The sequence below is a fragment of the Xenia sp. Carnegie-2017 genome, unplaced genomic scaffold, assembly GCF_021976095.1.
Source record: "Xenia sp. Carnegie-2017 unplaced genomic scaffold, XeniaSp_v1 HiC_scaffold_1, whole genome shotgun sequence".
NCBI lineage: Eukaryota > Metazoa > Cnidaria > Anthozoa > Malacalcyonacea > Xeniidae > Xenia > Xenia sp. Carnegie-2017.
The window spans coordinates 319,082-344,689 of record NW_025813402.1 but is presented as its reverse complement, the minus strand read 5'-3'; the positions used below and the strand labels follow the sequence as shown (position 1 = coordinate 344,689).

The 25,608-nt window shown below is 35.0% G+C and overlaps 2 protein-coding genes and 1 non-coding gene across 6 annotated transcripts in view; 1 reads left to right on the top strand and 2 right to left on the bottom strand.

Moving 5' to 3' along the window:
* LOC124440645 (eukaryotic translation initiation factor 2 subunit 1-like) overlaps window positions 1-25,608 on the bottom strand; it is a 118,619-nt gene that overhangs the window by 34,409 nt on the left and 58,602 nt on the right. The window contains exons 1-2 of one of the 4 annotated variants that reach the window (XR_006946718.1): window positions 10,569-10,654; window positions 2,894-3,037 (exon numbers count right to left, since the gene is read on the bottom strand). Coding sequence is in view for 1 of the 4 variants with exons in the window: in XM_046991076.1 (XP_046847032.1) it covers window positions 2,894-2,992 (99 nt within the window). In the remaining 3 variants the exon portion in view is untranslated. Of the gene's footprint in view, window positions 1-2,893; window positions 3,038-3,865; window positions 3,928-4,525; window positions 4,546-10,568; window positions 10,655-25,608 lie in introns of those variants that run through there. The other 3 variants (XR_006946717.1, XR_006946719.1, XM_046991076.1) reach the window with 3 other exon arrangements.
* Trnat-ggu lies at window positions 20,415-20,489 on the top strand. Its single transcript has one exon. It is a non-coding gene; the product is annotated as a tRNA-Thr (tRNA).
* The window catches only part of LOC124440785 (ribonucleoside-diphosphate reductase small chain-like), a 79,592-nt gene continuing 78,669 nt past the window's right edge, over window positions 24,686-25,608 (bottom strand). The window contains 1 exon segment of the mRNA XM_046991223.1: window positions 24,686-24,922. The gene's annotated coding sequence lies outside the window, so the exon portion shown is untranslated.

The window sequence follows — 25,608 nt, the reverse complement described above, 5'->3', positions numbered from 1 at the left end:
TTCTTTGATCTCTCATGAACATGCTGTACTGTCCAAATCTTTTCCAAGCTGATGAAGAACAACATAATATCGTTAAATGTTTGTAAATGTAGATTGTCCAGGTTGGTATAGTCCTGAGAAGGACTGTTTTTGTTGTTGTTGACTGACGTTTCGACAACCTTAGCAGTAGTCATCCTCAGAGTGAAGTAACTTTTGACTCTGACTTCCAAAAACATTTGACTATGAAGATGACTACCGCTAAGGTTGTCGAAACGTCAGTCTACATCAACACCAACAGTCCTTCTCAGGACTTAACAACCTGGACGATCTACATCTACAAACATGTAACGACATTCCCAGGTTCAAACCATTTACTTTATAATGTACTTAAGTATAGAAACAAGTTATAATACACAAAGAAAATGCGACCACTGGGTGGAAATTCTTAATTTCAACAAACCATCCACACAGTGGCATAGCTAGAGGTCGTGTTGGTTGTGCTGAGCACGACCAAACATTTTTCAAACTAAGGTTTTATTTACCCACTAAAATTTTAATATTTGTTTTTAATGTTGACAGATATTAGCGAAAACAAAATCGATTTATTATGCTTTATTTGCATTTTGTGATTTGTACTTCATATTACTTTCACTATATGTTTACGTTTTACGTTTTTGCCCGACGTCTGCCCTATTTATTGACTAAAAGCAAATGGAAGGGCGTTCGCCCGTTTTTGGTCGTCCTCTACTCAGACCAGCACGACCAAATTATATATTCCTAAGCGCTGATTGGCTGGAAAACCTCACGGCCTGTTAAAATGGGTATAGTCAGCCCGAGTTTGGTCGTGCTCTGATCAGGCGAGAACGACCAAAACATAAATTACTAATAATTGAAAATAAAATAAACCACGAATTACTTCATAAGAATTTATTCCCTACAGAACTGTTTCGAAACAGTTCTGCTGCCATACGAAACAGTTCTGTAGGGAATAAATGCCATACGAAACAGTTCTGTAGGGAATAAATTCTTATGAAGTAATTCTGTAGGGAATAAATGCCATACGAAACAGTTCTGTAGGGAATAAATGCCATACGAAACAGTTCTGTAGGGAATAAATTCTTATGAAGTAATTCTGTAGGGAATAAATGCCATACGAAACAGTTCTGTAGGGAATAAATTCTTATGAAGTAATTCGGAAACAACTGCCATACGAAACAGTTCTGTAGGGAATAAATTCTTATGAAGTAATTCTGTAGGGAATAAATGCCATACGAAACAGTTCTGTAGGGAATAAATTCTTATGAAGTAATTCTGTAGGGAATAAATTCTTATGAAGTAATTCTGTAGGGAATAAATGCCATACGAAACAGTTCTGTAGGGAATAAATTCTTATGAAGTAATTCGGAAACAACTGCCATACGAAACAGTTCTGTAGGGAATAAATGCCATACGAAACAGTTCTGTAGGGAATAAATTCTTATGAAGTAATTCTGTAGGGAATAAATTCTTATGAAGTAATTCGGAAACAACTGCCATACGAAACAGTTCTGTAGGGAATAAATTCTTATGAAGTAATTCGTGGTTTATTTTATTTTCAATTATACCGCTCTGCCGTGGCATTGAGCACTCTATCCGTGCGATTTTGTTTGCGATAGCTTTTATCACAAAATCCTATTAAATTATTAATAATATATAAAGCTGCATTGCGTCGTACGCATGCTCAATCGTCGAATATTTTCCTTTGGTCGTGTTCTGATCAGGCGAGAACATAGTCTATGGGCGAGAACGACAAAAACATAAATTACTAATAATATATAAAGCTGCATTGCGTCGTACGCATGCTCAATCGTCGAATATTTTCCTTTGGTCGTGCTCTGATCAGGCGAGAACATAGTCTATGGGCGAGAACGACAAAAACATAAATTATTAATAATATATAAAGCTGCATTGCGTCGTACGCATGCTCAATCGTCGAATATTTTCCTTTGGTCGTGCCCAACTTTATTCGCACGTGTATTTCAAATATTGTCCAATTATTCATCGTTTTGCTGTGTTCTTGGATTGTGTGTGAACATAGAAATCAGTAAAGGACAGTCAAACGTTGCGCCTGAAGCTCAAAGAGTCAGAGATATCGTTTCTGAGCTTTTACGAAAGATTGTCAGTTCACTCTGTCTATAGAGTAGAAATATTTTGTTTGTACGGCACGACCGACCCCTACGCTCACACTGAAAACAAAAGGTTAAGGGTTGGTCGTGGCAAAGATAATTTCATATAACCAATCAAAAACCATAAAACATTTTGTATGAAACATGTTTAGCTCCTAAGTTAAACACAAAGTACTACTTGAATAAGAACATGACAAACTCTGCTTGTTTTATTCTTTTCTCTGACGCTGTAAAAAACAGCAGCTCATTAAACATACGTCAGTTGTATGATTTCACATCTTTGATACATCATACAGGTGTGCAAAATGTCCAATGGACTCAAGTGATGTCCTTCTGATAATAGTTACACAGTCAGACAAAGCAAACATGAGACAGTCATTGTGTAAAAGGTGTGAACATGTGCTTTGTTATTTTATTTTGTTTTGGAGACACATAACTTTTCTTCAATATGCAATATCATTATTATGTCACAATGAATTATTAGCTTTAGGAAAAACTAATTTTTGTGGGCAGTTAACATAAATTATTGCCAATGTCACAGGGTCCTAATATTATTGATTTCAATGCATTGGGATGGTGTCATTTTAATTTTCAAATAAACGACTAATGATTGACTATGTCCGTCTTAATACAGCATGGGGTACTTAGGGAAATGGTAACAGGATGATATCAGGATAGTAGAGGTACCATGGGGATGTCATTTTAGTGATACATTATACTTTTCATAGAAGTATAAACCAAACACTTACAGCTTGTTGTAAAACAAATGTTCCTTTCTTGTTCATAATGACTTCTTCAATGGCTTTGATAGATGTTTCCAAAGCTTTCAAACCTTCTTCTTGATTCATTGTTGTTGTCGTGACAACATAGGTAGGTGGTGAAATGGGATTTATCTTAAAGAAGAAAACAGTTTACAATCAAACAGTGAAATTTTCAAAAGATTATTTATCATTGTATGGTATTTAGGCTAAGCGCAGGTATTGTAAGATATAATTACATTGCTGTGCACATTTGGATCATCTATAAATAATTAAATTTTGTTTTCGTGAACATCAAAATGTTCATCCTCATTGTGTTTATGTAGCAATATTGCAATTTGATGCATTTCAATGAGAATGATCTGTCATATGCAGTGGTGTAAAACAAAGCTTCGTGCTATTCTTGGTTCTTAAGGTTCGTTTTCCTTGACAACTCATTTATTGACAGTTATCTTGTTGTAGACAATGTTCAGTAGTATATATAATAATCATTCTACAATTGAAATCTTGACATAAACATATTTAAAAGTTAAAATGACATGATAAATATGAGGTATAGCTCTATTGGTTAAGAACAGTTTATGTACGACGTCAGATGATGTTAATGTTGATTCATAATGGTTTTAAAAAAGCTTGGCTGACTGATAATTAGGCTAATAAACACATAACCCTGGCTGTCACATGTTACAGTCGTAAACAAAATCTCAGCAAACTTTTGGCATAAATATAAAGCAGTTTTAAAATTCAAAAGGAGTAAAGATCTTTTTGACTTTGAAATTCAAAAATTTCAATAAATCTTCCACTCACTGTCTCAAAGAGATGTGAAATTGAGTGTGTGATAAGTAGAGTGTGGAAGGTTTATTGCAATTTTTATATTTCAAGGTGATTGTTGTAAAGGCTGTGTTTCAGATTAACTTATCCATTTAAAATCTCGATGTTCTTATTATGATCTTGTAGCATTACCTTTGCTCTCTTTGGTATGGTTCATATGACATAATAAAATGTATTTACAACTAATATCGTAAATTTATTTATTATTGTTTCACAATAGTGAAGGTGAATGGGTTATCTACACACTTAGAAATCTCCACACTTGCACAGTTTTGCGAAAGAAGCATTTACGTTCTAATAAAAAAAGTTTTCCTTTAGTAAAGTAAAAAGCCGACAATTACGACCTTATGATTCATGAAAGCCTTCTTATATCGAAACTTAAACCCTCTCTTAACACCCAAGGCAACTCAATCTCCCTTCACCTTCTTTAATATACCGTCATTCTCATTTCATTCCGTCATCTAAACTTCCTACTCCCCTCACATGTAATTTAACACCCTGTAATATATGCTTGTATTTAAAACCTCATGTATATAATTTATCTCAAATAATCTGAAGATGTCTTAAGTTAAAGACGAAACGTAATTACTAAAAAACCTTTTGTCTTTCTTTATTTTATTATTGCGATGGCTTTTTTAAATGTCTTATGTTGGGCTATTATGTTCATATTGAAAAAGTAAAAAGCATTGTCGTTAAATAATAAAAATAAAAGTTATACGTATAAGAAAATTTTTGCAGTAAAAGCAAAAGCAGGGAGAAAACTCAGTAAATTTATGAATATTTTGCACAAACCTTGTAAGATCAAGCACAGAGGGTATTGGTTCAACTTTTTCTTCGTTCGGTTCTGGTTCTTTCACGTTAACAATTCCAGGTTAAATACAAATAAACAAATTACTCTCCAAACATTGTAGTCATAAGATAATACAGCAATGTTCTACTTCCCCATTTTCCGCTCTGTTTTGACTCCAATTCAGCGACTGCCAAAAGCCGGCTGGATACAGTCAAAGGAAGAACAAAAAGTCTTAATGCTCTCACCCAAAGCTCACGAGGAAAAACAAAAAGTCTTAATACAGTCTGGATACAGGCTGGATACAGTCAAAGGAAGAACAAAAAGTCTTAATGCTCTCACCCAAATCTCACCAGGCAACGGCACGTACATGGCATATTCCTTAGGTGTTGAATCTATGGACGACTGAACAAATCCATGCAATAACGCACGAACTAAAAATCCAGAAAGTACGCCGAATAAAATGAAAAATGCACTTCAATTTCAGCCAATGATAAGCTTAACTCTAGATCACGTGAGATCAAGTTGGGGAATTGTCGTTATCTCGCGAATGTAAGTTATTGGCAAATGGTGAAAAAGATTCTTTATTAAAATTAGCACATACACAAATTTTTACATTTAACAGACGGAATGATGTGCCCACCTCAAGCCAAAAAAAAGAACTATTTTAATTAGTTTCGTTTTTAGCATGTTAATTTTCATATGATGTATTTTTATCTTCATATTTTTCGATTTGTATTCTTTTTCTTTTTCTTTTTAAATAGTTATATTATATTTAGTTACTTTTAGAGGACCCCTCTGTAAGCCACTTTTTAGTGATGTCTGCATCCTCAATAAAGATTAGCTATTAGTAATAGAGTACATTCAATCTAAATAGTTATTTTAACAAATTTTAACTCCATAGTTTGTACATTTCTACATTTCTACAAATAAAATATTTCTACATATACAGTCAAACTTACAGTTCATCAGGAATTCATGGTAGATTCAAATCATATATTTCAACACTAAAGTCCAAATATAAAACCTCAAGCAAGATATTAAAAAGTTCAGCATAACTGTCAACGTTTGATTCCATCCCTACTTGATCTTCTACAAAATTCTCCTGCAGAACGTTTTCTTCGCGGGAATTGTTTTCGTCATTTTGTTCATGCTCCAGTCCTTCGTGATTTTCGTCTTTATTTCTATTCTCGTCCTCATTTGATTCAAAATTGGAATTTTTATCGTTTTTGTTCATATCTTTATTTTACATTTGCTAATGTGACTCGCAAACTTTACCAACAAATGTTGCTTTCGATGAGGAGGTGCTCCGTCACAAGCCAGCTACCACTTACTTTGGTGTAATCCAAAGGACGTCCTTATACATCACTGCCTTGCAGAAACTCAGAGACTCAGCAAAACTGTTCACGTTACCAATCACGTTCATCCAGTCGAATGCCAATTGCAGCAAAGACAAGATGAGCTTGAATAATGTGGCGTGGGTAAGATCTGTGCAGTATCCTAGCTTTTAATTCTGTCCTTCTTAGATTTACAAACATTATTTTTATTTTAGTATGCGTTTGTTTTACTGGTTGCTAGAGATTGTATTAGGAGAAATTAAACGAAGAAGTTAGTGCAATCAACTGATAAAAGTGATAAAGCTGATAAAGCCACATTATTCAAGATCATACTATTCAATGGTAATTTATAATTTACATTTGCGAGATGGCAACGAAGGTCACATCTCAAGGGCATGTGTAGTGTATCTCAACCACTTACGAAACAGAGAGCCTTTGTGGAGATGCAATATCCAAACATGCAATCGAAGAAGGATGGCCTCGCCATAAGCGTCGTTTTATACCTTCAGTAAGTACCGTTTGTCTTTTTTCTGTTCCTTAGGGTGTTTGTATTAACTTTAACAGAGGCGTCGATTTTATTTTTTAGAAAAATGTGATGACTGTGATGACTGTGATGCTCACGTTGTAGGGGTGATGAATCATGCATCCATTGCAGTTCTTATTTACTTCAGCGTTTATCATTGCAACAATTTCTTCAGCATAGCAGTCTAAAAGTTTATTTTCTAACAAACTTTGACGTAAAGTTATTTTATTCTTTTCTGACTCCAAAGGCAATTTGTTCATTCTTAATGCCTCATCATTGTCTACATTCAATTCCATTTGTTTCAAGAGATAAAATGTAAACCTTTCGATAAAGTATAAGCTATAAAATGCAATTACCTCGTTTTCTACCGTTTTTACCTTCGATTGTGATAGGGAAACGGATCTAATGTTACTTTGTCAATAGCATGCAACTTCCAGCTTTGTCGTATTTCCGATTTTCACGCCATCCAATGCCATGCCACAGAATGTATATATTCTGTGGCCATGCCTTGTTTATTAACCCCTATTTACGGTTTACATGCGCGCGCACCGATCAACTTCAGGGACTGGAAACTAACTGGCACGGGTAAGAGCTCTGTGACAAAAGTGTGACAAAGCTGCACCTTATCTACTGGTGTACATCAATCTATGACGACGAAAGTCGCCAATCCTTCCAACATTCGCTAACCTTTGTGTCGAATCACTCGAATGTATTTGGATTTATCTTACTTTAAATTTATTTCTATAAATGTGTTTCTATCAATGCATTCACAATTTCAAACTTGTCAGATTTTTCATTATACCGCACTGAAGATGGCATAAGTTTGCCGAAACATGTCTGCAATAAAAAACTTAAAAAAAGTTGTCCTTTATGTTAAATGCGTCATTTCAATCGTGCCATTACGAAATTATGGAAATATTCATATAGTTGTAAATATAGGGGAAGTCTAAATTTCTAAATGATGCAAAAAAATTGCGCATGAAAAATTCGATGTTTGTTTGAAAATTTAAAAAGTTGAATGATTCTGAAGAGAGTTTATGTTATTGAATTTTTGTTCATTATTATTTTATTTACTTAAATCGAAATCAAACTAACGTGATTGAACAGTTAAGGCTGAAACACACTAGGCAATCGCTTTAGTCGAGCGTCTGAAGGCTGAATGAAACACACTATAATAAAATTTACAACTTCCTGATTCCGGCGATTCCGTTTTTTTCGCCAACAGTAACAAGACACAAGTTTTTATGCCGACGTCACCGAAATACACGACGTTCTCGAATTCATTAAATAAAAAACCCTTCAGATAAACTTGTCTATGCCAGTATTCTGTTGTAGAACCAAAAGTGAAATGAAGATATGATCTTTGCACTTTGCTGGACAATTTAAGCAATTGTCTCATGAGCCTGAAAATTCAGGTGACTTAAAGGATTCGAACCCATGAACTCTGCGGTAAAATGCATTGCTCTGACCAACTGAGCTTTAAGTCACACAGTGGAGGAGGTCACAATTCCGTTGGGCGAAAGAATCTTGAACTTGTTTAAATACGTTTTCTAAAGGAGTGTCATAAAAAATTTTTCATTTTACATCTTTCATGTCATATGAAAGAATTATTTCATATGACATTCCTTTCATGTCATATATGAAAGAATTATTTCATATGACATTTCTTTCGTCATATGAAATAATTATTTCATATATGACATTTTCATTCATATGAAATAATTATTTCATATGACATTCTTCATGTCATATGAAAAAATTTATCATACTTTCATATGAAAGAATTCTTTGATGTAAGTTTTGATTTATTATTATTAAACTTAGTGAATTTATACAAAATTGCTTTTACTCTAGCTGAATTTTTGTCCTCATTTAGCTAAATTATATAAGTTTTGATTTATTATCATTATACTTAGAATTTGTAAAAATTGCGGGATTTCCATTAGTAACAAGCGGCTTTTTGACGCCTTGACGCGGTTTATCAATTTCTTATCTTTCTTAAAGGACACATGCAACATAAAATTCGGATTGTTAATTTTGTACTTTACATAAAGGTATAGCTCCAACTAATAGTTCACCAAAGTTTGAGACACAAAGGATAAATATTTTCGAAGATATGGAGGTTTCAAGTTGATGCTTTACTAAAAACGTATTGAAAATGCCCGATGAGCTAACGACGGCTACCGATTGGAAAAAGGTTGTTGTGACATAATAGTTGACATTACCTAAACGCGGTCAATTGCGCGCTTCGTTCAAAATATATTGGTAACTTCTTTGCCTGCATTAACAACACGACAATTTAGCATTGAAAATATGGTTTATTGTGCCGCATTTAATTGTAAAAACGGTTCTTCTAAGAACCATCAAACGTAGCAAAAGGTTTCTTTTTTCGTTTCCCGAAAACAAGCGCATGCGAGATATTTGGATTGAAAAAATCCGACGCAAAAATTTGAAGCCAACAAAGAGCTCAAAACTGTGCTCGCAACATTTCGAGAGTTCGTGCTTCGTGCAAAATTTTGAAGCGATGCAATCAGTAGGATGGACAGCAGGACGGCTTCGCCTTAAGAAGGATGCTGTACCCACGATTTTTTAATACTCTGTGGAATCCACAAGTGTAGCATCTAAAAGGAAGCAGCCAACAAATGTTAGAACTGCATTTGAGAAGAAACGAAGGCAAGAGGTGATTATTATTGTTATAGTTAGCAATATTTGTTTACATTTATCAAAAACTAAGCTATATAGCATTAGCAAATTGTGGACAATTTTATAATTTTAGATTATTGACGAAGTTCTTGCAGAACATGACGACTTTCTTGTAGGCGACGACCACGATGTGTCGACATCGGCTCGAAATGTTTGTGCGTTTTACCTCAAAGGAAGTTTGTCTAAGATAAAAGATGTCAAAATATATGTAGACAGCGAAACACAAACATATATAGTGGTAACTAATTCAGACTAATGTCGTTTGATCTTTTCTTTTTTATTTTAACTCATAGAAAATTCCTTAACGTACCTTAGAAGCGCAATGTGAAATGCCAAGCAGACATAACAATCCTTCCGCAAAAACACGTAAGGTTAAGAACCACTCAAACAAAAGTGCCAAATATGATAAGTAGAGGTATAGACTTTCCATTTCGGCCGTTTTGATTTTTGTGAAAAATCCAGCAATGCGATAATTTTATGCTAAGGTATGGAGGTTGAGTTAATTTCAACAAAAAATCACAGCAAACAGAGACGTCATGTGAAATTGAACATTTTGAGGATAGCCCTGTATGGTCTGATACAGAAAGCACGTCGACGATGAGCAATAGCTACAATGGATCAGACTCTCACTCGTTTTCTTCACTCTCAGGCATAGGTCAAATGTCATGTGTGTACACGACCATAGCTGTTTTTACGACAGCTTCGTTTGTACACACTGTGGCAAACTTTTCCCCTTTTGTGATGCAAATATGATCGCCATGTATCAGAGGATCAGTATTGTTTACCTCTTGGCAACATATACTTTCCGTCCTGTACTCATGACCACACAAAAGCCACACTCACACCTAAAAGATAAAAACATTGTTTTTACCTTGGGAAATAAAATGAAGCATCAATGAAATGCAACTAACCATTCAACATTTCCAATTCTGTGAATGTATTTATCTTTGCTTTCCGATGACGGAGAATTGTCATCATTATGACCACCTTACGCGTTGCCCAAAGGCTCAAACAAGGTTGTACCTCATTGTTATTGATGATAATATCATAATCGGCTTCTCCTTCAGAAGAATCCATTAATTTTTGATAAATAAAAAACAGTAATAGCAAACTACCGAAAGCCGTGCAAGCACTGCAGGCAAGTCGTAGAACGATATAAGAAGGATGCTTGTTTATGTCAACTAATACGTCACTCTTTCACAGTTCCCAGACTTAAACAATCTCACGGCGTTTTAGCAATGGTCATCGAATATCGTGTTTTTACCGATTATAACCCTAAATATCTTTTGAAAAATTTTGCGGACGACTTCGAAACTTGGTACGTCTTATTTTCACGCTATAGGCATTACAATAAAATAAAGGTGTCTTCTAGCTGGCATGTGTCCTTTATTAATAGAAATAATAGTTATACGTATAAGAAAATTTTTGCAGTAAAAGCAAAAGCAGGGCGCAAACTCGGTAAATTTATGAATGTTTTGCACAAACCTTATAAGATCAAGCACAGAAGGTATTGGTTCAACTTTTTCTTCGTTCGGTTCTGGTTCTTTCACGTTAACATTTCCAGGTTAAATACAAATAAAAAAATTACTCCCCAAACATTGTAGTCATAAGATAATACAGCAATGTTCTTCTTCCAAAATTTCCGCTCTGTTTTGACTCCAATTCAGCGTCTGCCAAAAGCAGGATGGATACAATCAAAGGAAGAACAAAAAGTCTTAATGCTCTCACCCAAATCTCACCAGGCAACGGCACGTACATTGCATATTCTTTAGGTGTTGAATCTATGGACGACTGAACAAATCCATGCAATAACGCACGAACTTAAAATCCAGAAAGTACGCCGAATAAAATGAAAAATGCACTTCAATTTCAGCCAATGATAAGCTTAACTCTAGATCATGTGAGATTAAGCTGGGGAATTGTCGTTATCCTGCGAATGTAAGTTTTCGGCAAAGAGTGAAAAAGATTCTTTATTAAAATTAGCACATACACAAATTTTTACATTTTACAGACGTAGTGATGTGCCCACCTTAAGCTAATTTAAGCGTGGTATCAAAATAGCATTATTTTAATTAGTTTCGTTTTTAGCATGTTAATTTTTATTAAGTCATGGACAAACAAAGGGCAAGACTGTTACAAAATGTTTTTTGCTAAAACACAGAAGCAATGGGTTGTAAAAGCAATGAAAGAAAAGAAAGAGTACCAGTACATTGATAAACTACTTGCCGAGGTTGTGAATGCATGCAAAACTGAGGAGATTGAACTTGTACATCATGGCGAGAATCTTCCAAAGAACATTTCTAAATCATGTCCACCCAGGAAAGAAGTACTTGTAAAGGAACATCAGTCTAGATTTGCATAAAATGTCAGTGGTGATGTTAGCTATGGCAATAGGTTTTGCCATACCCATATAATATGACGTTAAATCACAACATAGCAAAACCTTTTGCTATAGCTAGTTTCACCACTGCATTACACAAACTATTCATGTAATTAATTATAGTTATATTATAACCAGTGTAATAGCCAAGCCACATTTATAATCATTTCTTTGTAAATCTGTTTTTTTTTTGTAATAAATTAATAATAATAAATGTGCATAGATGGTGTATGTCAACGAAGATGTTTGAGTTAAACCTAAGTGATGAAATACACGATATAATGCGTTCTCATATAATTCAGAAAACAATTATCACTTTTATACCCTTGAGTGAAAGCAATAAATTAAAACGAATTACGCAGAGACAGCAACGCTTTACCCCTGAATACAGTAGAGTAAATGCTCTTGATGAGCTCTAAATATTTTTCTGGTTTTATTGATAAGCGTACGTAAGCAAAACACAATAATTTGACCGTTTAGCTGGCGACCAGTTTATGCCATTGCAGACGCACTTCCTGTTCACAGCCTGACTCTCTTAGGAAACAGCGTCTTGTTTGGAGCTAAATTCAACATTTTTGGCAAAGTTATCCAAATAATACTCAGTTCCCTTAGTTGCATCCAAATTTGGTGGTTGATATAGCCACTCAATAAAGATATGCTATGCGATCCATGAAAAAATTACATTTTATTACAAATGAAATGACAGCCTTACTCCGTCTAGTTTCATAAAAGAAATAACATACATAATATATCCAAAGTTTTAACTTGATTAAATTGATGCTCACCATCGAAAGCAACAATCTCAAGTCGGTAATAAACTGAATGATGTGAAGTTTTGAATTACTCGTTTGTAGATGTTGATTTTTAGGTTAATGCAAATCCTGTGAAGAGCCGTTAAGATTACGTGAATTTGAAGTTTCGAAAAGTCAGTCAATACCAACACCAATTATAAATTGATCACTCAATATAAATATTACAGTCCAACTTATAACTTATATGTTGCAGTGTAATATTTATATTGAAAATCCCGCCTGGCAACAATATTGATGAATCTACAACTCTTCATTTCTCTTTCAACCTTGAAAATTACTATAATTCTATTATTCAAACCGAAAGGAATACTCTATTTTTTAATTAGCTTTGTTCTTTCGAGTGCGTTTTTCCTATTTATCAGTGGCAGCACTTTATAGCGTGTCTTTGTCCAACGCCAAGCGGTGTTTAGCTGTTTGACTAAAGGATCGGAAGCGACGGAGCTTATGAGCTCTTAGATTGCACTTGTTAACCTCTAGTATTTCAAACATGCAAATGTTCGGCGTTTTGCCAGTGGCTCAGTGGTTTATACATTATAACGCATGTAAGGACAGCACTAAAAAATTATCACTCGATAAAGATCAATAATTACATTAATGAAAATAATTATTATTAAGAAAGAGCTTTACAAAAACGTACAAATTATTTTAAATTGCTCATTAGTACATAAGATTAAAGTATGCCTTTCGTCCATTCATTATTGAATGGTTAAAACAAAATATTTTCTTGAGTTCTTACGTTTTACACAAACCTATTCATCATATAAAGTGTACATGATTTATTTCTCTCAGTATAAATCATTTTACGTTGAAGTTAACAAATCTTTAAAGTTTTTCCAAAGTTGATGGTACATTTAACACAAAATCCTCGTTCAGCATTTCCATCGCACATCCATCTTCTCTTGTCAAGTCTAGCAGGTCAAACAAAAATTCTTCAGAAAAAGTCTCTTGTATGGGTAAATTTAGAATTGGTTGAGTATTTCCACCATCTTCCATTCTTTCCTTTTCTGATGTATTGTCGTATCTTTCGTTGCCATCTTCTAGCCCATTCTCTTTTCCAACACAGGATTTTTCACCTTTGTCGGTCATCTTTTTGTAAATGACTATCTAAAGATAATTAGATTAGGGAAAAGGCATAATCTGGACTATTGTACAAAATAGCCAACTTATTACGAATTTCAAATTTCACCACTCTCAGACGGTGAAACTATACATTTCTAGAGAAATTAACAATGGTAATGTTCTGAAATTTGCAAAGTATATCTTTGCGTCTGGAATTCATAAGTATTTTGTCTTTAAATCACGTGACCATTTTCTTTCTACATGATGTCCTACAAAAGGTATGTTAAATCATAAATACTTCACGACGTGGTGGCGTCCTAGACCCAGTCCCTCGCGACAAATTGACGTTGCGAAAATTTTACGACGTCCACAGGATTGCCCTGGCATGTTGAAAGTTATATAGGCCTATACGTCTTAGACGAAACGTCGTGTTTGCTAAATCACTCTATTAGCTTAAGCTACGTATGGTTCGGATCGTAAGAATAGCAAAATATTTTATTACCTAGTGCAAAATAAAATAGATAAGTCATGTCTACCTTTTCTTTTAAAGCCAAGTTAGCCACGTAAAGATACAAGAATCAAGTCAACTGGTCAAGTCTCCAGTTTTACACGCTTTTAGTTTTCCACTATGATTCTGTGTAGACCTTTCAATATTGGAAGAAGACGTGGATCCAGTGGATGTATATTGTTTAATGTGTAGTCGGCTGTTGTATATCAACTTTGGGAAATCCTCGAAAATGTGAAAGAGTAACAGTTTTTATAAAAACTCCATGGAATGTTTAATAAGACCTAATTCCACCAATAAGAATAAAGATAATACATCATAAATAATGAACAATGAACCATGCATACATGGATGGACGACGATATTATATTAAACATTCTTAAACGCCCACAGTGTTTCGAAAAACTTCTTTTAAAATTCGGCGACTTTTGTCATTTCAGGCCGAACATATCATAATTATACAACTATAAATATTTCAGCTTCATAGCTACTGGACCACAACGTCCACGAGAGTTTTAGACGAATTATAAATTTTACCAGAACAACTCAACTAATGAACTAACAGAGGAGTTTTGCTTTCACATATTATTGTCGATTTCAGTTAACTTTTCAAATGGCGATTGCCAAGTTACTTTCTAATGTTGCCAAGTTATTCTTCCAAATATGGAATATTCGATATGAACTTGTCAACTTGAGTACTGAAGTTGTGAACTAAAGTTGCGAAGTACTAGCAAACGCGAAAGGTCTTTGTACCCTGTAGACATTTGGCAATGAACCCGTTCAGTAAGCAAGGAAAAGCTTTACCAATAGAAGTAAGAAATGAAATACTTGAAATGTGGTTAAATAACCAGCGTTTGACAAACATTTTGAAACAACTAAACCTACCGTATAAGACTCTATCAAATATAATAGATCTATGGGTAGACACTGGTTCTATTGCACCTCGCCAGAGCGAACGTGATGTTCGAACCACGCGTACAGATGACATTATTGCATACGCTGAATATCTAAAAATTAATCAACCATCTATTTACGCAAAAGAGATTCAGCAACACCTAGAAAATAACAAAGTTTGCCTTCCAGCAAACATACCTAGCAGATCATCCATTAGTAGAATTTTGAATAAAGATCTTGGTTACTCTCACAAGATAATAAGTCAAATTCCTCGAGAGACAGAACGGCCGGACGTTATGGAGAAGTTAGAAGCTTACGTAGCAAATATTTCATTGATTGATTGCAACCGTATGCATTTCTTTAATGAGTCTGCCAACACCTTCTTAAATTTTACTCATGTACAACCAACTATTCACCCTCTTGTTTCAAAATCATCCACATTGCCGACGCCTCATTCTCCCTTAAAATCAAAGAAGCACTCCACATTAACAAAACTAACCCTGAACTCAATGTTCAAGTTTTTAAATTCAATACAATATTTAGTTTATAATACGCTTGGATGCTCCCCATTAATTTATCTTATTTCCTTTTTATTGTTGTAATTTATGTATCATATTACTTTTATATAAACCCTGTATCACTTATTATTTCACTTATACTGAAGATGGCATCATGAGATGTCGAAACATGTCTATTTTCAAAAAACTTGTTTATATTAAATAAGTTTTAAAATTCAAAAGGAGTAAAGATCTTATTGACTTTGAAATTCAAAAATTTCAATAAACCTTCCACTCACTGTCTCAAAGAGATGAGAAATTGAGTGTGTGATGAGTAGAGTGTGGAAGGTTTATTGCAATTTTCATATTTCAATGTGATTGTTGTATAGGCTGTGTTTCAGATTAACTTATCCATTTAAAATCTAGATGTTCTTATTATGATCTTGTAGCATTACCTTTGCTCTCTTTAGTATGGTTCGTATAACATAATAAAATGTATTTACAACTAATATCGTAAATGTATTTATTATTGTTTCACAGTAGTGAAGGTGAATGGGTTATCTACACACTTGGAAATCTCCACACTTGCACAGTTTTGCGAAAGAAGCATTTACGTTCTAATAAAAAAAGGTTTCCTTTAGTAAAGTAAAAAGCCGACAATTACGACCTTATGATTCATGAAAGCCTTCTTATATCGAAACTTAAACCCTCTCTTAACACCCAAGGCAACTCAATCTACCTTCACCTTCTTTAATATACCGTCATTCTCATTTCATTCCGTCATCTAAACTTCCTACTCCCCTCACATGTAATTTAACAACTTGTAATATATGCTTGTATTTAAAACCTCATGTATATAATTTATCTCAAATAATCTGAAGATGTCTTAAGTTGAAGACGAAACGTAATTACTAAAAAACCTTTTGTCTTTCTTTATTTTATTATTGCGATGGCTTTTTTAAATGTCTTATGTTGGGCTATTATGTTCATATTGAAAAAGTAAAAAGCATTGTCGTTAAATAATAAAAATAAAAGTTATACGTATAAGAAAATTTTTGCAGTAAAAGCAAAAGCAGGGCGAAAACTCAGTAAATTTATGAATATTTTGCACAAACTTTGTAAGATCAAGCACAGAAGGTATTGGTTCAACTTTTTCTTCGTTCGGTTCTGGTTCTTTCACGTTAACAATTCCAGGTTAAATACAAATAAAAAAATTACTCCCCAAACATTGTAGTCATAAGATAATACAGCAATGTTCTACTTCCCCATTTTCCGCTCTGTTTTGACTCCAATTCAGCGACTGCCAAAAGCCGGCTGGATACAGTCAAAGGAAGAACAAAAAGTCTTAATGCTCTCACCCAAAGCTCACGAGGAAAAACAAAAAGTCTTAATACAGTCTGGATACAGGCTGGATACAGTCAAAGGAAGAACAAAAAGTCTTAATGCTCTCACCCAAATCTCACCAGGCAACGGCACGTACATTGCATATTCCTTCGGTGTTGAATCTATGGACGACTGAACAAATCCATGCAATAACGCACGAACTAAAAATCCAGAAAGTACGCCGAATAAAATGAAAAATGCACTTCAATTTCAGCCAATGATAAGCTTAACTCTAGATCACGTGAGATCAAGTTGGGGAATTGTCGTTATCTCGCGAATGTAAGTTATTGGCAAATGGTGAAAAAGATTCTTTATTAAAATTAGCACATACACAAATTTTTACATTTAACAGACGGAATGATGTGCCCACCTCAAGCCAAAAAAAAGAACTATTTTAATTAGTTTCGTTTTTAGCATGTTAATTTTCATATGATGTATTTTTATCTTCATATTTTTCGATTTGTATTCTTTTTCTTTTTCTTTTTAAATAGTTATATTATATTTAGTTACTTTTAGAGGACCCCTCTGTAAGCCACTTTTTAGTGATGTCTGCATCCTCAATAAAGATTAGCTATTAGTAATAGAGTACATTCAATCTAAATAGTTATTTTAACAAATTTTAACTCCATAGTTTGTATATTTCTACATTTCTACAAATAAAATATTTCTACATATATAGTCAAACTTACAGTTCATCAGGAATTGATGGTAGATTTAAATCATATATTTCAACACTAAAGTCCAAATATAAAACCTCAAGCAAGATATTAAAAAGTTCAGCATAACTGTCAACGTTTGATTCCATCCCTACTTGATCTTCTACAAAATTCTCCTGCAGAACGTTTTCTTCGCGGGAATTGTTTTCGTCATGTTGTTCATGCTCCAGTCCTTCGTGATTTTCGTCTTTATTTCTATTCTCGTCCTCATTTGATTCAAAATTGGAATTTTTATCGTTTTTGTTCATATCTTTATTTTACATATGCTAATGTGACTCGCAAACTTTACCAACAAATGTTGCTTTCGATGAGGAGATGCTCCATCACAAGCCAGCTACCACTTACTTTGGTGTAATCCAAAGGACGTCCTTATACATCACTGCCTTGCAGAAACTCATAGACTCAGCAAAACTGTTCACGTTACCAATCACGTTCATCCAGTCGAATGCCAATTGCAGCAAAGACAAGATGATCTTCAATAATGTGGCGTAGGTAAGATCTGTGCAGTATCCTAGCTTTTAATTCTGTCCTTCTTAGATTTACAAACATTAGTTTATTTTAGTATGCGTTTGTTTTACTGGTTGCTAGAAATTGTATTAGGAGAATTTAAACGAAGAAGTTAGTGCAATCAACTGATAAAAGTGATAAAGCTGATAAAGCCACATTATTCAAGATCATACTATTCAATGGTAATTTATAATTTACATTTGCGAGATGGCAACGAAGGTCACATCTCAAGGGCAAGTGTAGTGTATCTCAACCACTTACGAAACAGAGAGCCTTTGTGGAGATGCAATATCCAAACATGCAATCGAAGAAGGATGGCCTCGCCATAAACGTCGTTTTATACCTTCAGTAAGTACCGTTTGTCTTTTTTCTGTTCCTTAGGGTGTTTGTATTAACTTTAACAGAGGCGTCGATTTTATTTTTTAGAAAAATGTGATAACTGTGATGATTATCTTGTAAAACCCTCGTGTTGGCATGTATCGTCTCATAAAAGACCTTATCGAGTAAGTTTTAATTCGTTTGTAGTTGTCGTAAAATGTTTTTTTCTATGTAATATTACATCGCTTACGTATATGTATACAGAAGTGCTAACATGTAAGCAATAAATTCATACGTGTTTCTTATATTTCTTTTAGAACAATGTGTAATGGTTGACCTTACGAATTGAACGGGAATAAATAAAAATATATATTTACAAAAGCTTAACGACTTGTGTTTCAAGTTTGTTCTTTTTATCCGAAACAAATATTTTACGCCAATCGTTACAAGTGTATTTTAGTATCTCAAGTCCATTAACGGGTGGCTTGACATCTTCAATGCTTTTCATAAAATCTTTGATCACAATCTCTTCGGACACATTTTTCGAGGCATCATCAAAATGCAACAACATACGCTCGTCATGCTCCATCATCAAACAATCTTGCTCACGTTGTAGGGGTGATCAATCATGCATCCATTGCAGTTCTTATTTACTTCAGCGTTTATCATTGCAACAATTTCTTCAGCATAGCAGTCTAAAAGTTTATTTTCTAACAAACTTTGACGTAAAGTTATTTTATTCTTTTCTGACTCCAAAGGCAATTTGTTCATTCTTAATGCCTCAACAATGTCTACATTCAATTCCATTTGTTTCAAGAGATGAAATGTAAACCTTTCGATAAAGTATAAGCTATAAAATGCAATTACCTCATTTTCTACCGTTTTTACCTTCGATTGTGAAATGGAAACGGATCTAATGTTACTTTGTCAATAGCATGCAACTTCCAGCTTTGTCGTATTTCCGATTTTCACGCCATCCAATGCCATGCCTTGTTTATTAACCCTTATTTACGGTTTACATGCGCGCGCACCGATCAACTTCAGGGACTGGAAACTAACTGGCACGGGTAAGAGCTCTGTAACAAAAGTGTGACAAAGCTGCACCTTATCTACTGGTGTACATCAATCTATGACGACGAAAGTCGCCAATTATTCCAACATTCGCTAACCTTTGTGTCGAATCACTCGAATGTATTTGGATTTATCTTACTTGAAATTTATTTCTATAAATGTGTTTCTATCAATGCATTCATAATTTCAAACTTGTCAGATTTTTCATTATACCGCACGGAAGATGGCATAAGTTTGCCGAAACATGTTTGCAATAAAAAATTTAAAAAAAGTTGTCGTTTACGTTAAATGCATCATTTCAATTGTGCTATTACGAAATCATGGAAATATTCATATAGTTGTAAATATAGGGGAAGTCTAAATTTCTAAATGATGCAAAAAAATTGCGCATGAAAAATTCGATGTTTGTTTGAAAATTTAAAAAGTTGAATGATTCTGAAGAGAGTTTATGTAATTTAATTTTTGTTCATTATTATTTTATTTACTTAAATCGAAATCAAACTAACGTGATTGAACAGTTAAGGCTGAAACACACTAGGCAATCGCTTTAGTCGCGCGTCTGAAGGCTAAATGAAACACACTAGGCAATCCCTTTAGTCGCGCGTCTGAAGGCTGAATGAAACACACTATAATAAAATTTACAACTTCCTCATTCCGACGATTCCGTTTTTTTCGCCAACAGTAACAAAACACAAGTTTTTATGTCGACGTCACCGAAATACACGACGTTCTAGAATTCATTAAAAAAAAATCCTTCAGATAAACTTGTATATGCCAGTATTCTGTTGTAGAACCAAAAGTGAAATGAAGATATGATCTTTGCACTTTGCTGGACAATTTAAGCAAGTGTCATATGAAAGAATTCGTGAAACGAATGTCATATGAAATAATTATTTCATATGACATGAAAGGAATGTTTGCTTTGTCTGACTGGGTAACTATTATCAGAAGTCCTTCACTTGAGTCTATTGGACATATTTGAAAGGAATGTCATATGAAAGAATTCTTTCAAAGAATTATTTCATATGACACTCCTTTCACGAGAAAACATGAGCCCAACAAAATTGAATTCTTTCATATGACATTCCTTTCACAAGAAAACGTGAGCCCAACAAAATTTAATTCTTTCATATGACATTCCTTTCATGGGAAAAAATGAGCCGAACAAATTGACCTGCTCTCCACTGTGTGACTTCATAGCTCAGTTGGTCAGAGCACTGCACCGGTACCGCAGAGGTCATGGGTTCGAATCCCGTTGAGTCACCTGATTTTTTCAGGTTCATCAGACAATTGCTTAAATTGTCCAGCAAAGTGCGAAGATCATATTTTCATTTAATATCAAACACCGCACTGCATAAAACATTCTTTCATAGAACTAAAAGTGGTAAAATGTTATCATCGTTGTTTCACGTACGTTGGATAAGCAATGTCACCTTACGACGAGAGCAATTTCTCCCCTTACCAACCATACCACACTCGACAATTTCACCTGCTTGACTAACTTAGGATGCTGGTGATCCTCAGTAGCACATTGTTATCCTTTCTTTTGACAACTCAGTGACGCTGATTGTCTTGTGGTCTAACTTAGGATGCTGGTGATCCTCAGTAGCACATTGTTATCCTTTCTCTTGACAAGTCAGTGACGCTGATAGTCTTGTGGTCTAACTTAGGATGCTGGTGATCCTCAGTAGCACATTGTTATCCTTTCTCTCGACAACTTAGTGACGCTGATAGTCTTGTGGTCTAACTTAGGATGCTGGTGATCCTCAGTAGCACATTGTTATCCTTTCTCTCGACAACTCAGTGACGCTGATTGTCTTGTGGTCTAACTTAGGATGCTGGTGATCCTCAGTAGCACATTGTTATCCTTTCTCTCGACAACTCAGTGACGCTGATAGTCTTGTGGTCTAACTTAGGATGCTGGTGATCCTAAGTAGCACATTGTTATCCTTTCTCTTGACAACTCAGTGACGCTGATAGTCTTGTGGTCTAACTTAGGATGCTGGTGATCCTCAGTAGCACATTGTTATCCTTTCTCTTGATAACTCAGTGACGCTGATAGTCTTGTGGTCTAACTTAGAATGCTGGTGATCCTCAGTAGCACATTGTTATCCTTTCTCTCGACAACTCAGTGACGCTGATAGTCTTGTGGTATAACTTAGGATGCTGGTGATCCTCAGTAGCACATTGTTATCCTTTCTCTTGACAACTCAGTGACGCTGATAGTCTTGTGGTATAACTTAGGATGCCGGTGATTCTCAGTAGCACATTGTTATCCTTTCTCTTGACAACTCAGTGACGCTGATTGTCTTGTGGTCTAACTTAGGATGCTGGTGATCCTCAGTAACTCATTGTTATCCTTCCTCTTGACAACTCAGTGACGCTGATAGTCTTGTGGTCTAACTTAGGATGCTGGTGATCCTCAGTAGCACATTGTTATCCTTTCTCTCGACAACTCAGTGACGCTGATAGTCTCGTGGTCTAACTTAGAATGCTGGTGATCCTCAGTAGCACATTGTTATCCTTTCTCTCGACAACTCAGTGACGCTGATAGTCTTGTGGTCTAACATAGGATGCTGGTGATCCTCAGTAGCACATTGTTATCCTTTCTCTCGACAACTCAGTGACGCTGAAAGTCTTGTGGTCTAACTTAGGATGCTGGTGATCCTCAGTAGCACATTGTTATCCTTTCTCTCGACAACTCAGTGACGCTGATAGTCTTGTGGTCTAACTTAGAATGCCGGTGATCCTCAGTAGCACATTTTATCCTTTCTCTCGACAACTCAGTGACGCTGATAGTCTTGTGGTCTAACTTAGAATGCTGGTGATCCTCAGTAGCACATTGTTATCCTTTCTCTCGACAACTCAGTGACGCTGATAGTCTTGTGGTCTAACTTAGAATGCCGGTGATCCTCAGTAGCACATTGTTATCCTTTCTCTCGACAACTCAGTGACGCTGATAGTCTTGTGGTCTAACATAGGATGCCGGTGATCCTCAGTAGCACATTGTTATCCTTTCTCTCGACAACTCAGTGACGCTGATAGTCTTGTGGTCTAACATAGGATGCTGGTGATCCTCAGTAGCACATTGTTATCCTTTCTCTTGACAACTCAGTGACGCTGATAGTCTTGTGGTCTAACTTAGGATGCTGGTGATCCTCAGTAACTCATTGTTATCCTTCCTCTTGACAACTCAGTGATGCTGATAGTCTTGTGGTCTAACTTAGGATGCTGGTGATCCTCAGTAGCACATTGTTATCCTTTCTCTCGACAACTTAGTGACGCTTATAGTCTTGTGGTCTAACTTAGGATGCTGGTGATCCTCAGTAGCACATTGTTATCCTTTCTCTCGACAACTCAGTGACGCTGATAGTCTCGTGGTCTAACTTAGAATGCTGGTGATCCTCAGTAGCACATTGTTATCCTTTCTTTCGACAACTCAGTGACGCTGATAGTCTTGTGGTCTAACATAGGATGCTGGTGATCCTCAGTAGCACATTGTTATCCTTTCTCTCGACAACTCAGTGACGCTGAAAGTCTTGTGGTCTAACTTAGGATGCTGGTAATCCTCAGTAGCACATTGTTATCCTTTCTCTTGACAACTCAGTGACGCTGATAGTCTTGTGGTCTAACTTAGGATGCTTGTTATCCTCAGTAGCACATTGTTATCCTTTCTCTACCCAACTCAATCAACCTTCAGCTGTGTGCCATTCAATTATAGGAATGTAGGAATGTCTAAATTCTGCATTTCACAGAAAACTCTTAGACACTGTTACCAATAGAGCAATGTAGGAACAAACTTGTCGTTGAACCATAAAAACTTTTTAAAAAGGTTGAGAAGTAAAATGTTGGATATTTTCTTTTCATTCAATACATAAATACAGTGACACGCAAAAGTATTCAATACACTGGATAATTGTTAATATCTCACGTTCTAATCATTATTTTTTGATGAAACTTGCATGAAATATTCATGTTAGTGTAAGAAACAAAATCTCTGAAGGATATTGAAAAGCAATCAGTATTTTATTGTTTATTCAAAAACACATCAAAATAAGTAACGCAAAAGTATTCAACACATCAATTTAGTATTTAGTTGCAAATCCTTTTTTTCTGTTTTACAGCAAGAAGTCTCTTAGCATAGTTCTCAGTGAACTTCTTGCATGTCTCAGGCGTTATTCGATTCCATTCTTCGAAGCAGAAAGTTTTCAAATCGTCCATATTGTTAGGTTTCCTCTTGTGGACATTGATTTTGAGAATCCTCCACAAATTTTCGATTGGGTTTAGGTCAGGTGATTGGCTGGGCTATTTCATCACATCAATTTTGTTATCCGTAAACCATTTTTTCAATAGCTTCGAGGTGTGCTTCGGGTCATTGTCTTGTTGAAGCACAAAACCACTTTCAAACTGGAAGGAATCAACCGATTTCTTAAGTTTTTCCGTCAAAATGTCTCGATACATAAGGGCATTCATCCTTCCTTCTATGATCTTCAACCCTCCGACTCCATTCAAACAAAAACAAGCCCAAATCATTATACTACCCCCACTGAATTTAACTTTTGGGATAGTGTTTTTTGGAGCACGAGATTCTCCGCTTTTTCTCCAAACCTTGTTAGCACCATTATGACCAAAAAGTTCTATTTTTGTCTCATCTGACCATACAACAGTGTCCCAATACGTATCTGGCTTCACTAGATATTCGTCGGCAAACTTCAATCGGTCAACAACATGTTTCTTCTTCAGAAGAGGCGTTTTTCTGGGGGACCTGGAGTGAATACCTGCTCGATAAATAGTCCGACTGATAGTATCTTCGCTAACATTTACTTCAGCATCTTTTAACTGCTCTTGTATCTCTGAACGGGTTACAAATGGGTTCTGTTTCACTTTTCTAATGACCAAACTTTCACTTGCACCAGTAATCTTTCTTGGACGGCCTGTTCTGGGACCATTTCAAACAGAGTCACACTTCCTCCACACTCTGATGATGCATCCCACTGTGTTTACATTCACGTTTAAAGCCTGTGATATCGTCCTGTAATCATTCCCTTTTTGGCACAGTTCTACGATACGTTCACGCATGTAGTTACACAATTGCTTTGCTTTAACCATGGTTAAATAGTGAACACTAAGGGAAACTGAGTTCACGAATGGTTACAGAGGTATCACCGGCCATACTGACTTCAAAATAAAGACGGGGAAGCTGGTGATTGGTCAAATATTGTCATATTAATATGGAAATGAGCCATGATGAGATGTTCGCAATAAAACACTATAGTAATATGTTACCAACATTATGATAACATAATGTGTTGAATACTTTTGCGTTACTTATTTTGATGGTTTTTTCAATAAACAATAAAATACTGATTGCTTTTCAATATCCTTCAGAGATTTTGTTTCTTACACTAACATGAATATTTCATGCAAAGCTCATAACAAAATAATGATTAGAACGTGAGATATTAACAATTATCCAGTGTATTGAATACTTTTGCGTGTCACTGTATATACATGTTCTTGGTACAACAAATAAAATAGATAAAATTGATTGACTATATAAATTACAATTGTTCATTTATCCAGTTCCTAATTGATTTATCATTAACTTCTGCAGCAGCCACTGTTTCTTGACATGGCCAATGGGGGACTCTCATTTTTTCTTGTTTCACAGCAAGACATCTGTCAACGTGTTGTGGACTATAAATGTGAATGAACATGTTATCAAAGATTAGTCTGAAAATCTTTCAAACATTTTTAAACGAAACAGAAGTTAACAAATTGAACTACTTATCTAAAAGAATGTTTAAATTTTGTTTAAGAACCAGAAGTCCTGTGTTAAGGACGTCAAGGCTCTTTACTAAGAATGTGTAAAAAACCACTGATCTATTATAGCACTGGATGACACATTTAATATAAAACTAGTCAAACAATTACATTAATATTTGCGACTTTAAGCCTTTCTGTGATTCTGATCATACAAATTTTCCTATCGTGATGATAGAAGAATGTGGCAGTTTAGCAAAGCATTCTTAAAATAAAAAATTTAATAATTTTATATAAATTAAATGCAGTGAACTATGGCACTTTAATCAGAGGCAAAAAGAATGACATTAAGTTAAAATGTTGAAAACTATGTACAACAGCACTGACTAAACAAGATCAGCCATGTAGAATGATTTTGAATGCCAAGTTAGTTTTTTATTAGACTCGAATACAACTGCAAAAACACAACGGTAATGAACCACCACATGAAAACATGTTTTACTCTGCTATTATATTCAAAAAGTTCTTTTAGATGGGTCTTTCAAAGGCAGCATAACCTTCCATAACTGCTGTGCTACCTCAGTTTGATTATACATATACAAAACTAAAATTTGTCATTA